General features: G+C 40.2%; 1 protein-coding gene across 6 annotated transcripts in view; it reads right to left on the bottom strand.

Moving 5' to 3' along the window:
* Positions 1 to 15,757, bottom strand: part of celf4 (CUGBP, Elav-like family member 4) — a 53,306-nt gene that overhangs the window by 17,435 nt on the left and 20,114 nt on the right. For all 6 annotated transcript variants that reach the window (XM_029259427.1, XM_018760074.2, XM_018760075.2 and 3 more), the window contains exon 3: positions 3,178 to 3,226. In XM_029259427.1, the coding sequence (XP_029115260.1) occupies positions 3,178 to 3,226 (49 nt within the window). The remainder of the gene's footprint in view (positions 1 to 3,177; positions 3,227 to 15,757) is intronic.

Consider the following 15,757-nt stretch of genomic DNA (forward strand, 5'->3'; position numbering starts at 1 on the left):
AAAACTAAACTACATGGTTGTCCTGTTGCTACATGAACAGTGGACATAGAAATTTATGGATTGTGACTAATGAGTCCATGACAACTACTGCAGTCTGACAGAAACCGCAACTGGGCAACTGCCGATAGCAGACTGTACAGGAGCATGGCTGTCACTTTGACTGTTCACTAGAAATAGACTTTGAGTCATGGTACACTCAGGCAATCAGAGCTGTCCATCTTGTATTGGCTGGCGCACATTTTTGAGCAAAAATGTCTGCCAGGTGAAAGAGATTAGTTTCCTCAGTGAGACCCAAAGGTGACTAATTGAGGTACCGTAGGTCTCTTTACTTTAAAGATATTAAAATGGAAAAAAAAAAAAAAAAAAAAATGCATTGAGCTTGGATTTACCGCGAAAGCTAACCAAATTAAGACATCAAAAGTTCTATATTTTCAGTATCCAAACATTAGACTATGACTCAAATCCTTATTTTCAAAGTCACATCCACCTTGAGTAATATTAAAAAGGCAAAATTCACACGTCTTAGCCAAAGATGTCACTGAACGGCTCATGCTGCTGACTTACATACCCTTTTATGGATTCACGTCCAAAAATCCCTTCAGGACTCCACAGCTTTGAACACTGACTGAGTAAATCGTACCCATCAACATGTATAATATTTCTGTTACTGTAAACTCTCAGAAGCAGTAATGATGCATTTAGCTTGTATTGGGGATTGAGAAAACAGGAAAATCAGGCCTTCGTAGGGCTTTACGAAAATGGGTGACGTGTCAGAAATGGAGAAAAAATGTCAAAGAATTCTTTTTCTTCTTTAGTGCTTTCTCTATTTTGGCTGTCAAGTCTTCCTCTTTGCTTTTCACATTTAATTTGTGCCTTGATTTAAATGCATTCTCCACCCTCTCTCTCCATGAACAACAGCTAATTTGAGCAGGACTGACATAACAACGCACCATCAATGCAGATGACTAAACATGCATCGGCACCTGATTGACTTTAACCTGCCTTGCTTAGCAAAAAGCAAGACCAAGAGCAATATTGTAGGAATAAAAAAACATGCAGATCTTCATCTTTTCTACCTAGTGTAAACAAGGGCCTGACCTGATAGAAGCATTTGCTAACTGCTGAGCTCTTTATGTCCCGAAGCATTATTTAACAACACTGACACATAAAGCATGGCTGGGAGACCTCATTAGTGCAGACACAAACAAATAAACCAATATGTAAATATATTCATAAGAACAGATAACAGCCAAATTGTTCACTTTGCTATATACATGAACCATTAAACTACACGACAGTCCTCTCTCATATAATAAACACTCATATTATGAGAGCTCGCATTTACATTCACATGGAAATTGTAACCTCAGATCTGAATAACAAGCCCAACTCACATGAGAAAGGCCTTACGAGAAAAAATTTTTAATTCTTCTCTTTTGCATCTCCCATGATCTCTAAAGTTAATGTCAGCGTATGTTTATGGTCAATAACTTTGTAATTAGAACTGTTTAGTAACGGATAACCTTTATGCAGCCAATCATATGATATACATTGGTTCATACGATGAAAAGGAACAAATTAACTCTGCTTTAGAATCACATGTCTGTATCCAAGTCTTTCTTTCTCTTGATGTAATGCATTTTCCCATGAGATGTAAGTCGCTTTGGAGAAAAGCATCTGCTAAACGAATAAATGAAATTCAGAATACAAGTCTTGGTTATGTCAAGCACCACACAAGGCAAGCATCCCCCACATATGGCATAGCCTCTCTGGCACATTTCAGTTAACTTGTAGCCATATATCCACTTACAGCCATTTCTCTGAAATTATGTGATTTTAATGTATCATAACAATATGTTCTAAAGCAAGAAAGTTTTAAAGGCAGTGCTAAAAAGATGTTGAACAAACAAAGGAAAGCCTCAACGATGTTTCAAACCTGAAGTGAAAAGGCACAGAGAATTCTCTTGAAAGACAATATCATTACAAATTGCTTGTGCTTTGATTTACAGTCATTTATTGCCAATGATATTTAATGAATAGGTCAGCAGAAAGGTGTTAAAGGTGTTATGAGTGGTAAAATAAAAAAAAAAAATGTTAGGTAGTGTTCTAATAATTATAATCTTAATTTTATATAAAACCTTTAAAAATGTCTTGAACAGCTTTACAACAAAGAAGTAAGGGATGTGGATTACATCACAAACTCATTCAGTCTCATATATACACATGCCATATGCAGATGAAAGTAATAAATTTACTTGAAAACACATATTTATGCAAGGAAACACATATGCACATGGCATGACCGTACAAACTCCACACACAGTGAGCCAGCTTTAAGCCTATAGACTAGGAGTTGTGATGCATCAGTGCTACTTGCGCCACCATACTGGAAATAAACAACAAAATTAAAAACGAAAAGTAAAAGGAAAAAAGATCAAGTGAAAAAAAGAGGTGAAGAACACAGAAAAAAGAAGCATGGGGCTATGTTAAGTGTCAGCAATTTTACATTTTGGACTTAAGCCTGGATTTAAAGGTTTTCAGAGCAGTTCTGACAATGTGGACTTGGTCTAGAAATCAACTTTGTCTATTCTTAACAGATAAGACACATATTTTGCATGTTTTTTTTGACTCGGGAATATTTTTTGTCCTTTACATTAATAGTAATTAATTTGTTTTACAATATTTCCCCTTAAAAGTAGATTTTTAAAGAGTAAACTGTGCATGTTATTTGAGCAAAGTCTGTATATACCATAGAAGGCATCAGAAATTTATGGCCTGGGTTCACTGGCCTTCCCATTATTGCACATGAGCAAGCAAACTGCTTGTGTATGAACTCTTGCCTTAGCAGAACGGAGTTCATTTGTGTGTGATTATGTCAACAGGCTAGAGTTCATGGATTTCAGCAGCTGAGAAGAGCACAGGAACACCCCACCCATACCAATCCCCAACCCAATGACATGCCACATAATGTTATGCTTTATGTGTGATTATTTAAAACATTCGCATTAATGATATGGGGTACGAACTGTTCTAGTGGGAACAGCAAATGTATGTATTACAATGAATGATAAATTTACAATGAGTTCCATACTTCTAACAAAATAAATCAAATGTCAGTATATGACACAGGTAATATTAAGTGATGTACAAAGCATTGATATAAAAGTGTTCAACTACCTCCTCTGGTCTCACTGTCTGCTGGTTTAACCTGGATTGGTCTGTTCATCTAGGGAGAAAGAAAGAGAAATAGGGATTCAGAAGAGAGAGAAGAAAAGAGGACACCATTCAGAAGCGTGGAGAAAATTACAGAATTAGTGTTAGGTATACTTTTCCATAAAAGAGTGTGGCAGTTTTAAAGGTCTTGTAATAGATTTAGCACTTTATTCTAACTACGGAATAGGATCCAGAGTGAGCCCATATACCACGGACAGTGTGCTGTAATTGTAACCACAACCATTAATATGCAGCCATATTTATGATAGCCTGATAATCTGATAGCCCCAACACATGTCTACCCCTCCAAAAACTAAAGAAGTTACAGTAATCCAACCATATTACTGTTTCCAGTAATATATTTGTTCTTGATTTGTGCTTTACATTAATATAACTGTTTTTTTCAAACTTGAAAAGCATGAGAGTAGTCAAACAGTTGAAGGAATTTAAATTATTGCTTAGTTTGTAATGTACAGTATTGTAGAATGTACAGCTATATGGCTTTTGGTCATTAGTTTTTTTCATTATTCCTCAGCTGCATTTCTATGAAATATTGCTTGACATCATGCACATATGCACCATGCATTTGCAAATGTCCATAACTGCATCACACCAAATTCAAGCAGAAATTCAGCAGAGCACATGAATACCGTTAACCCTTGGAACGTAAACATTTATAAAGGGAATAGTAAGTGCAATTTTAAGATGAATGTTTTCCGATATAATGTAAAACAAAATACAGGTGGTCCCCGACTTACGATGGGGTTACATTTCACAAAACCCATCGTAAGTTGAAAATGCATTTAATACACCTAATACACACATCTGTGCCCAGCATCACGAGAGAGTATCACACTGCATATTGTTTCCCTGGGAAAAAAATCAAAATTCAAAATCTGAAGTACGGTTTCTACTGAATGTCTATTGCAAGCTCACCATAGTAAAGTTGAAAAATCGTAGGTCGAACCATCGCAAGTCCAGGAGCATCTGCATAGCAAGTAGCCATTTACTGGGCCTCTGTGGTGCAAGACAGTTTATGTTACCCAAACAGTGTCCTAATTGTAATAGACCGCGACTCATTTTCACTTATATCATATCACTGTAGGAAGAGAATGTGAAGAAGCTGAAACCACTTTTAAAGAATGAGTGGAACAAAAGTATTTGTACAATTTATCTTCTACTTATTACTTGGGCAGTTTGAAAGCACAATAAAACAACTCTAAGGATAAATAATACCTCTCAGTGTGTGCGCACACTACAGCCAATGATTGTGCTACACATTTAGTAATCTACTTTAGAAAGAGAACAGAACTAATTGTTCCATGGACTGCTTGGCGAAACAGAGCACAGCATGTAGACACAAAATGCATCTTTTAGTATCCTTTCAAGAACGTATCTGCTCCACAGTTTAATTCGGTAAACACTTATGCATTCAACTTCAATACGCATATGCATGTAGTAAACTAATCATTTATGGAGCAGATTCCTCCACAGAGCTTAAATTATTTATAATGTTAGACATTAAGAAACCCACTTGCACAAACGGTATTTCTCTGGTTATTTTAAATTATATTAACATACTGGGTCAAGGGTGCAACCAAAGTGTCAATTTCTCCTATGATAAGAAACCACAACCCCTGGGTCCAAAACATAGTGTTCAAACCAATACATTTATGTTTATTTATTTAGCAGACACTTGTCTCCAAAGCAACTTCCAACAAACTCTATGTAGTGTTATCAGCCCACACACCTTATTCACCGTGGTGACTTACACTGTTGGATACACTACTTATAATGGGTCATTCATCCGTACATCAGTGGAACACACTCTCTCTGTCACTCACATACTGTGGATGAACCAGCACATCATGTATTTGGACTATGGGAGGAAACCAGAGCACCCAAAGACTTACACTGCTAGATGCACTACTTACAATGGGTCACTCATCCATACAGCAGTGGAACACACTCTCTCTGTCACTCATACACTACGGGTGAACCTGAGCAGCATGTCTTTGGACTGTAAAATATTATTATATATTATATATATTATTGACACCCCATAGTATATAACTAATTACTGATACACACATACAAAAACAACCCAGATCCTGCTTCTCCACCCCCTCTGCTGTTGCATCAGACCAGTTTTTAATTGGCTGGCGGAACATAGAAAATGACAGCGTATACAAGGGCTGCCAACAGTTATTGAAGGACTTTATTCTCCTGACCTGTTTCTTGGATGTCATCTGACAACAATTTACAAGCAGAAATTAATAGGGTCATTTTTTTTAAATAGACCATGTTGCTGAAGATTTTTGCTAAGTAGTTCTGCTGATGGATGTCTTTATTGCGTAATATATTTACTTTAAATTGCAAATACTGTATTAAGGCTAAAATGTATGTGATAATGCAACTGATTAAAATTTTACAGCCCTAAATAACCTAGACCCGTGTACGACGGCCGTCAACGCGAGCCTCTTTGTCGACGGGAGAGGAGTGGAACTTGGCAGTCTCTGCGGAACGTGACAGAGCAATCGGGGCACATTGCAACTCCCACACTGAGCCATCAGTGGCTATATTAAGGAACTTAAGCTGAATCTAGGCACGACATAAAAGAAAATAAGGCAAGAACAGATGAGCTACTGAAGACGAAATCTCAAAGTTATACATCTGCTGTTATAATTTACTGGAGATGAACTGATAAACACATTTATAAGGGGCCTTACTATACAGCAAGACTTCCTAGGTTCTGATGTTGCAGTAACCTGACACTTTTCTCCAAAGCAACACTGGTAGTCAATATACAATTATTTACCCCTTTAGGTAATCTTAGTGGAGCAATTTCAGGTAGGTACTTTGCTCAATAGTACAACAGTCAGAGGTAGGGATCAAACCTGCAACCTTTGGGTCCAAGGACAACAGCTCTAACCACTACACTACCAGCCACCCTTTGGGCTTGGTGGTAACATAGACATCACCTACACATATTTGTGAGCAAACAAAAAGAAGGGTAATGGTGATGGTAAGAGCAGTATGAGGAAAGACATAACAACCTCTTATTAAAGCAAAGACGAGTGGACTGTGATAAGGAACAGCATGAGACTGACCACCTGGGTGTGAAGCCAGAGGGGCTGATGAGTGAGTGAATGGACAATAACGTCTGGGAAATAACACAGGGCAAGCGGAAGAAGGGGCAGTGCGGTCCCCACGCTTTTTAAAATAATTACGGTGCATTTTCTGTACAAGGGATGTCAAAAGCAGATGTTTTTAATTCCGGAAAATAACAATCCTGTGTTTTTGGCAAAACACAAAAAAGTCTGACATGCTCTACTTAGTGAGAGAAACAGAAATCAATAGCTTAATGATCCCGAGCTGGTAATAGAAAAAAAGGTTGTGAAAGGAAAATCAAATGTCTTTTTGATGGAGTGTGACTCCACACTGTAGTGCTCTTTAGTGACTGTGAGCATGTTATACAGGCCTGATGTGCTCTTGAAAAACATTATTGATCTATTGATCTGCTATTTCACACCATTACTTCCTATAATGTTCCTTCGGCTCACTCGATCATCAAGGTAAAAGCTCATTTTTATAGTGACAGAAGAAAGGAATGCGGTGTACTGGAAACTGCAGACATCCACAGAGGGAAACAGATGTCCTCGAATAAAACGCATCATTTTGGGTTCCTACCATCTCAACGCATTGACTCGCTGCTTCTTACGGCAATGCTTGAATTCATTCTCTCAACGTAACAAAGTAAGGCGGCCGATCTCCCACGACGGAGGTTCCTCTCCCACACAGCGACTCCTCGGATGATGACTTCCCTGTAACGCGATGTCTATTTTCGGAGGGATCACACCCAAACCTGGTTTCACACCGCAGTTATTTCTCAGGGAAGCATATCTTTACAACCCTCCAGAATCTATAAAGGAAGCAAAATGACAGAAGTTTTATAACTCTGAATGTATCTATTTTCCCTTACTACCCCATGAAAGCACTGCAGTATCAGAACAACGATGACAGCAAATCGCCTTGGGCTGAGACTTGAATCGTCTCTAACCGTGCAATACTAAAAGCGGGAGGGAAGCTCACGGCAGAATTTGCAAAGTGAGAAATCAGAAGTGTGGGACTCCAATCTTTCGTGGTTGTCAGTTATTTATAAGATGTTACGCTACCCAATGCTGCTAGGGAAATTAAGAGGGGGAGACAGGAGGGGTGAGGCTGTTCCGAGTTGATAACAGGCAAATGCAATTACAAGGGCAGGAACACAGAGGCCTAATCTACTGCTGGGGAGATAACTGGACCTGAAAGTACACATTGGGCTGCATGACAGCCGTTCCATCTCTCCAGAGAAGCAGGGGGTTCTGGCATTGCCTGCTTATCATGACACCCACTCACTGAGATGGATAAGTCATCCAGTCACCTGTTATCCCCCCCCCACCGCATGTTGAACAGTACCCAATGCCTGCTGTGGTGAACCAATCAGCTCTGGTTTCTCTGGAATAGTCTACTTATAAAATTTCATTAAAAAGTCATTAATGCCTTCCTTTCTCTTTTTACTGCCTCAAACCTAATAATTAATTCTAAATGCAGCGGCTTCCCGCTTGACATCGGGGTTGGGGATGGAAATGCTGCCGATATCTGGACTTCTAACCACGGGACAGGAATAAATGCCCCCCCCCCCCATGAGATCCTATGACTGGTACCATTTTTGTTAAGCAGTCGGGAAACTGCAATATGTTCTTGAAATAACACACTGTGCATTTAAAACAGGCACAAAATTTGCAGAATGAATGAAACTAATATTGCAAAGCTGCAGACTGAATAAAACTAAAATATCTGTGGCACGCAGGACCTTGTCCACAAACACCTCCTGGCAGGTGTGACCATGGTGTGTGATGTGTGGTGAACTGATGGAAAAGGAGGGGGGACCTTAAAAGGATGGCCAGCACCATAGTGGTTAGGGCTACTGCCTTTGGACTCACAGGCTTGACCCCCACCTCCAGCTGCAGTACCCTTGAACAAGGTACTTACCCTAAATTGCTCCAGTAAAATTATCCAGCTGTGTAAATGCGTAAATAATTGTAACCTTAAAATTGTAAGTTGCTTTGGAGAAAAGCATCAGCTAAATGAATAAATGCAAGTTGTAAGGACGAGGCTGGAGGTTCGAATATCCAGAAGAGGTTCTTCCAGACAGCTGGTAGTGGAGTGATTACAGCTGCTGCCTTTGGATCCAAAGGTGGAAGGTCTGATTCCCCACCTCTGGCTGTAATACCCTCAAGTTTGGCACTTACTATAAATTGCCCCAGTAAAAGGACCCAGCTGTATAAATAGGTAAACACTAGTGATCATAGCAACGTTAACACTGTAAGTTGCTTTGGTGAAAAACATCTGCTAAACGAATAAATATGAAAGAATCTGGGTTGTACTTCCATGTGTCTTTGTTTCATGTTTTTAATAAAAATAAATAATGTAAATCCACCTTGTACCATCTCAGCCCTGGTCACTCCTCCAACTGTATAATATTTTAAAATACTGTGTAAGAGTTTCTTTTTCTATGGTGTCGCATGATGCAAAATGTAGACAACACACCTTAGCATTAAATATACATAACAAAACACACACATATATTTATTTTACAATTACACCGGATTTTTATCTCCCCCCAGCAAAGATGCAGAACACTGGAAAACCCTAACCTCCTTAATTTAAAGTTAGGTATTCATTATAACGTATGCTTTAGGTCTGTATTTGGAAACAATTAAATGGTCCTTCTTTGCCTGTAAGCAACACACACACATACACACTTTCTGAACCGCTTGTCCCATACAGGGTTGCAGGGAAACGGAGCCCAACCCAGCAACTCAGGGCATAAGGCTGGAGGGGGAGGGGACGCACCCAGGACGGGACGCCAGTCCACTGCAAGGCACCCCAAGCGAGACTCAAACCCCTGACCCACCAGAGAGCAGGAGCCGGTCCAACCCACTGTGCCACCACGCCCCCCTGTGAGTTGTATAGGTTTGGCCAAAAACATGAGTTTTAAAGAAAAAATACTTATGAGTCCAGTACCTAAAGTGAACATTAGTGAACATGGCTCAAAAACAGCACGGTTATAAAAGTGCACGGTGTTAACTGCGCAATGCACATATGTACTTATATAAAATGTTATATAAAATGTTGTTTCTAAATGTGACTATAACTTACACTTTCTGTTTACATATCACTAATATGCTTGTATTAGTATTTAATTTCTTTATCTCACTTGGATTAATTTTTGTTTGCTAAATGTTATCATTTGCTAACCAGCATATCATCACTCTTACAGAATATAATTATTTTGCATCTTAATTTTGTGGGGGAGGAAGTGCTGAAGCAGCTTGAACTCTATATTCAGCTCATTTTAATTGACAGGAATTCCTCCTACAGTCTTTCACATATTAATCAGCATTCAGAAAAAAGTACCCATAAGCAAATACTAAGAAACATAAGACTGTCTAAAAAAAATGAACCAGATTTGAAAATGTCATGACTAAGGACTAATTTCAAAAATCTGAAAGCTATTATTACTAAATTTTTTGTAATTCTGACAACTGGTGATTGACACACTCTAATTAAACTTTTTTTTTTGGGTAAACAGCTGTGTGGCTCCTACTCTTCTTCCAGAACTTTTCCAAACACAGTATTATCACCTCCCACCAGAATTTCACTGAATTCAGCAACTGGTCATTTAGTTGTTATATTGTTCGACATCTAGTAGATACCAGCATTCACACCAGGGATGCGCAAAAGAAAACGACAACTTCCTTATCCACACTGTGAGGAAGAGTGTTTTCTTTGTATTATTCTTCTGTCCGGGGGGGTTGCAGTGCATTTGACTGGGTCTGGGGTTCGAGTCCTGCTTGGGGTACCTTGTGATGGACTGGCATCCCATCCTAAGTGTCCCCCCTCCCCCTCCAGCCTTGCACCCTGTGTTGCCGGGTTAGGCAATGGCTCGCCGTGACCCCACTCGGGATGAGTGGTTTCAGAACCTGTGTGTGTATTTTTCTGTATGTTGTTGTACAGCTCTTGTGGAAATTCAGCCCTTTTTCTATTGATGACTCTTTTTTAACAGTCAAAATTGAACCTGCTCTTCTCTGGTGTGGTTGGCTCACTTCTGCTGCCTTTTCTTAAAGAGGATCAACTTTTCTAAGAGTTAGAAGCCCTCTAACCTGCTAACTTATATTTATATTTATTCACTTAGCAGACACTCTTCTCCAAATCGACTTCCAATGAACTCTGTGTAGTGTTACCAGCCCACACACCTTATTCACCGCAGTGACTTACACTGCTAGATACACTACTTACACTGGGTCACGCATCCACACATCAGTGGAACACACACGCTCTCTCAGTCACTCACACACTACGGGGGGAACCTGAACAGCATGTCTTTGGACTGTGGGAGGAAACCCCACACAGACATGGGGAGAACATGCAAACTCCACACAGACTGAGCGGGAATCAAACCCACATCCTCTCACACCACCTCAAACCACCACGCGAGACAGCAGCGCTACTTGTGGAAAACAACGCTTTTTTTAACCATTATTTCCATGAGCTGAAGTGACAGGGCACGTGTCCCGTTATGCTCCTGCACTTCTGCCTCCAGGTCATTCGTAGTCAGGTTCTTTGACTCTTGAGCTGTGTCCAACACAGACAGTTTTAGCAAAATTTAGTTCTAAAACGAAATAAAACAGTCCGTCCATATCACTGTTTATCAACAAAATCCTTCGCCAGACAGACTCTGGCCACCCAGCGAACTCGAGAGGTAAGGAAGACAGATGCTCAAGCCCGCTCTTCTAGAAGCTTTTGTAGTATCATTGCTTGACTGACAAGTGAGAGAACTTAGGTGCTTCTCTCCAATCTGCTGGTTACATTCTGTCCTTCTGGCTCCCCTTGTTACTCTGCAGAGACATCCTGTACCTTTTTTTTGGTAAATCAACATAATGGGCAAAAACAGTTAAAATATGCAAGGAGGAAAGGTGTAAAGTGCGTACAAAAAGCAAAATGTGAACTGGGCATAATGAAAACTCAGCTATAACTATGCTCACTCCTAATCAGAAACATGCTGGGTATATGAAAACATAAATCCATTAACAATTACAATCCCACAATCACAGTTTTATTTCTCTCGTTTTCATCTCAATTATGTTTTTTAATGTTGGGGTAAATCATTTGTGGGCAAAGCGCCATAAGAGATTAAATGATTATTTTCATATCCCTTCGGGTGCATAAATTAGAAGAGAAAAGGAGTGAAAATTTGGCATATGAAATCAACAAATAATAGCAAACTGTTTCGCTGCATTGGATTTATGCATATATCTCTTCTCCAGTCGATGCACAGAAGAGCTCAGTGCATGAAAACTGTACCGAAAACTGTACTAAAAGTGTATAATTTAGATATGTTTGCCGTTGCGGTCTCCGTCCATATCATCAGAAGAGCTGGAGCGACTTGGAAAAGCTTCAGTGGACCACACTGAAGTTCTTAGTGGCTGCCCAGGTCTCTGCTGAGATGTATTAAAAGCTGCATACAGTGAAGGAGGAGATAAAGAGCTCCAGCTGCTCCATCTTCAGCAGTACACCAATGCCCCCATACAGACACACACACTAAAACATCAAATAATCCTCATTTCAAAAGTTCTGCACATTTTCATCTTCAAAAGCATCAGCATGAATCAGCAAAAGACGTACTTATATGATAAACTGCTATTCTCAGCAGCTTGGCTCGTTCTATACCAAAGATGCCTGCTTTATTTAGGAAAGCACTGGCAAAGGCCTTAATGGGAGGCTGATGTGATGAAATGGGATGATGGGGTTATTAAAAAAATATAATGAATCAAAACAAACTTCACTAAGTGTAAATGATAAACATACAAAACAGTAGCTGTCGGAGGATAATAAAGAGTAGGAAAGAAAGGAAGAAAGAGACATTGATGGCAAAGCGGTGTATTAAGTCAGGGTGGACTTTTTGGGCCTGTGTTACCATTTATCTGTCAAAGAATGTCCTACCCACACACCGGACTTGGCAGCACGATGAGCTATCCCACAGCAAGAGCTGTAAATACTGTCTGTGGACAATGACACCAGCACATAATCACTTTCTTTTGTTGGAGAAGATGAGGACGTTCAGATGCTGGCTGTGTGTGTCTGTGAAGAAAACAAAGGGATCCTGCCAGGAAAGCTTTTGCATTTAAACATGTGATCAAATTTACTGCATCTGTGTTTCTGTGTATAATATATACCCCATGACAGGGTTTTCATGTTCCGAGGAAGACCAAAAATAATACAAATGCACACGCTGTCTACAACCGCTTGTCCCGAGCGGGTCGCGGTGAACAGAGCCTAACCCAGCAACACAGGGCGCAAGGCTGAAGGGGGAGGGGACACATCCCGGACGGGACGCCAGTCCGTCACAAGGCACCCCAAGCAGGACTCGAACCCCAGACACGGCAGGCCCCGGCCAAACCCGCTACGCCACCATGCCCCCCGGTAATATGAATACACAGTACTGTGGAGGACAAATACGGCTTTCTTGTATAGACACCCCTCTACTTGCGTAATTTGATTTACGTAAATCCGGATTTACGTGAAAAATCCCCGGCATACACGTTATTTACGGATATCACTTTTATTTTACGCAAAACATCCGAGAAGCGTTACGCGTAAGTCGGCGTAACCAGACGAGGCAGGAAGCTGCATCTTCCTCGTTCTCGTGTGTTTTGAGCCATGAAACCATCTCCTGTCGTTATTGCAGTGTTTTTTTATTATATTTTTACCCTTTTCATTATTCACAATGCCTGGTGGTAAATGTGCGCTTGAAGGAAAACAAGCATTGTCTCGCAAGCGTACGGCAATCGATTTGGGGATGAAATTGAAAATAATAAGGACGTATGAAGGTGGACAAAGATTACCGTCTATAGCACGGGAACCAGGTTTAGCTGTATCGACTGTGAATACGATAGTGAAGGTTGCTGCATGTATAAAGGAGAACATGATGATGATGTTGAATGGTGGGGGAAGAAGGGGAATCTGACATATGTAACTTTTGACTTATGGAAGGGGTTGAAGAATGGTCTATGTGCATAAGCTGAGGGGTGTCTGTACATTCATATAACTTTCTTGTTACACCTATTTCCTATATTAGTGTTGCAGTGTTCTCGAGATGGGAGCGAGGTGGTGCAGTGGGTTCGGCCGGGTCCTGCTCTCTGGTGGATTTGAGTCCTGCTTAGGGTGCCTTGTGATGGACTGGCGTCCCGTCCTGGGCGTGTCCCCTCCCCCTCCAGCCTTACATCCTCTGTTGCCGGGTTAGGCGCCGACTCGCTGCGACCCCACTCAGGACAAGGGGTTTCAGCAAATGTGTGTGTTCTTGAGACTTTAGCGCTTAACTAATTTTCTAAGAAATGCAACATTGCTGGTGATTTACTCTGATTTGTATGACGGTTTGGAGAAAGAGAGCTTTAGGATGGCTGGTAGCGTAGGGGGTTAGATCTGCTGCCTTTAGATACAAAGGTTGCAGCTTTCATCCCCACCTCCAGCTTATACTACCTTTGGGCAAGGTACTTACCCTAAATTGCTCCAATAAAAAAAAATACCCAGTGGGTTAATAATTGTAACCTTAACATTGTATGCTGCTTTGGGGAAAAGCATCGGCTATATGAATAAATGTAAAAGTGTTGACGTATAAATACATTTAGACGTAATCTTGTGTTCGACCGATCGTTTTATCCAAGGTGACAAACAGCATTTGACCCACTCATACTGCTAAATGTTTTACTGAAGGAATTCAGTGCAAGTACCATGCTCAAGGGTACTGCAGCAGCAACAGGGAGTGAGGGTTGAACCCGTCTCTTTCTTTAAGGCTATCTGTTTAACTACTACACTATCTACTGCCCTGACATGGGAAGCGATGAGATCCAATCCACCAAGTCAAGGTTTGAACCTGTGATCTCTGCTGTATTTCTATTCATAAAGAGAGAATGCTATTGTTAAACTTTGATTAGCTGATGCTTTCGTCTAGTCCGACTTACAACGTTACCTAAGCAGCTTTACAACGGTTTAACAATTCATACAGCGGGTAATTCTTACTGGAGCAGTTCATGGTTAGTACCTGCCCAAGGCTACTATAGCCAGAGCAGGGATCTGAACCTGGGGCAATGAAAGCGGAATGCAACAGACCCTAACCACTATGTTATCCGCTGCCCCATTAAAGTTTACAGAATAAGCCACTCAGGAGTGTCCAGGAACAAAGCAACAACACCTTCAAAATCAATAGCAGTAGTGGGTAATGCTGGAACAAGGCATCATGTTACATTTCTGCACTTGGATCTGGCACTTTACACAAAGGCCAGCTTGAAGGTGCTTGGGTGGACCGGCTAACCCATGACAGACATTTCCCATGTTTCCTTCGTGATGAGTCAGTATTTAAAATGAGGAGAGGACATGAGGAGGGTCAGTGTTAAATATTTATTGCCCCTTGTCAGAGCAAAAACAATAGGACAAGGGAGGGAGAGTGCCAGGGGTGTGGAAAATATGCAAGTTTATGAATCCTACATTCATATAACTTTCACAGCAAAACAGAGCCCCAAAGTGTCATATATCTTACATCAGCATATTCAATGCAAAGCAAAGGAAAGTCATTAAAATATGACACCAATAGATGAAAATGTATTCAGCACTTTAGCACATCCATACACAAAGGTAAATGGAACATTATTCAAATGTCCCGTTTCAGACGTCAGCAAAATCTCTGTATATTTAAACCTCCGTCTTGCGTCGATTACCATACATTACATTATTCTTTTTGGATTGTTAACAGATGTTCTCACCCAGGGTGACTTAGAGAGCTGACATTTTACACATCACCCATTTGCACGACTGAATATGTTCGAAAGCAGCTGAAAAGGTCTGTGGTCAAGGACAACCTGGGGGAAGATCAAACCGGAGGTATTGTCACGATAGCCTGTTTTTTCAAGGCTCTTCCATTAGAAAAATATTTTTAAAGAAAATCTTTTTAAAAAATAATAAATAAACATTTTTAATATATATATATTGAAATGGATTAAAATGAAAAAATAAAATATAAATGTAAAGCACCCTGGACTCTGCCTATGGGGCACAATAGTGGAGACATAGATCACGTCCCCACTCACAGTTTGTGGCAGAATCCATGATGCAGTTACTAGTCAGTCTGAATGTTAATTGTATCACTTATTAAAGAGCACAATTTAAAATGATCTATGTAGCTGAAAACACCAGCATAATAATCTAGTTTTTGAAAAGATAGGAAAAACTGTTTAAATACGTTTTATTTGCACAAGTCACCGAGTTCGCTGACGAATTCAGCTTCGGCACTGAAACATGTTAGAAATCTGTATGCTTTACTTACACAACCATCAGTCTATCATCAGCAGTAATGCAGATCAAGCCAGTTTGAGCTCCGTCCAGCTAATGCCACATGAATAAGTGTAAACGTAAATAATAATTACAAGATTATTAAAAAATGCAG

Source organism: Scleropages formosus, chromosome 17, assembly GCF_900964775.1.
Source record: "Scleropages formosus chromosome 17, fSclFor1.1, whole genome shotgun sequence".
NCBI lineage: Eukaryota > Metazoa > Chordata > Actinopteri > Osteoglossiformes > Osteoglossidae > Scleropages > Scleropages formosus.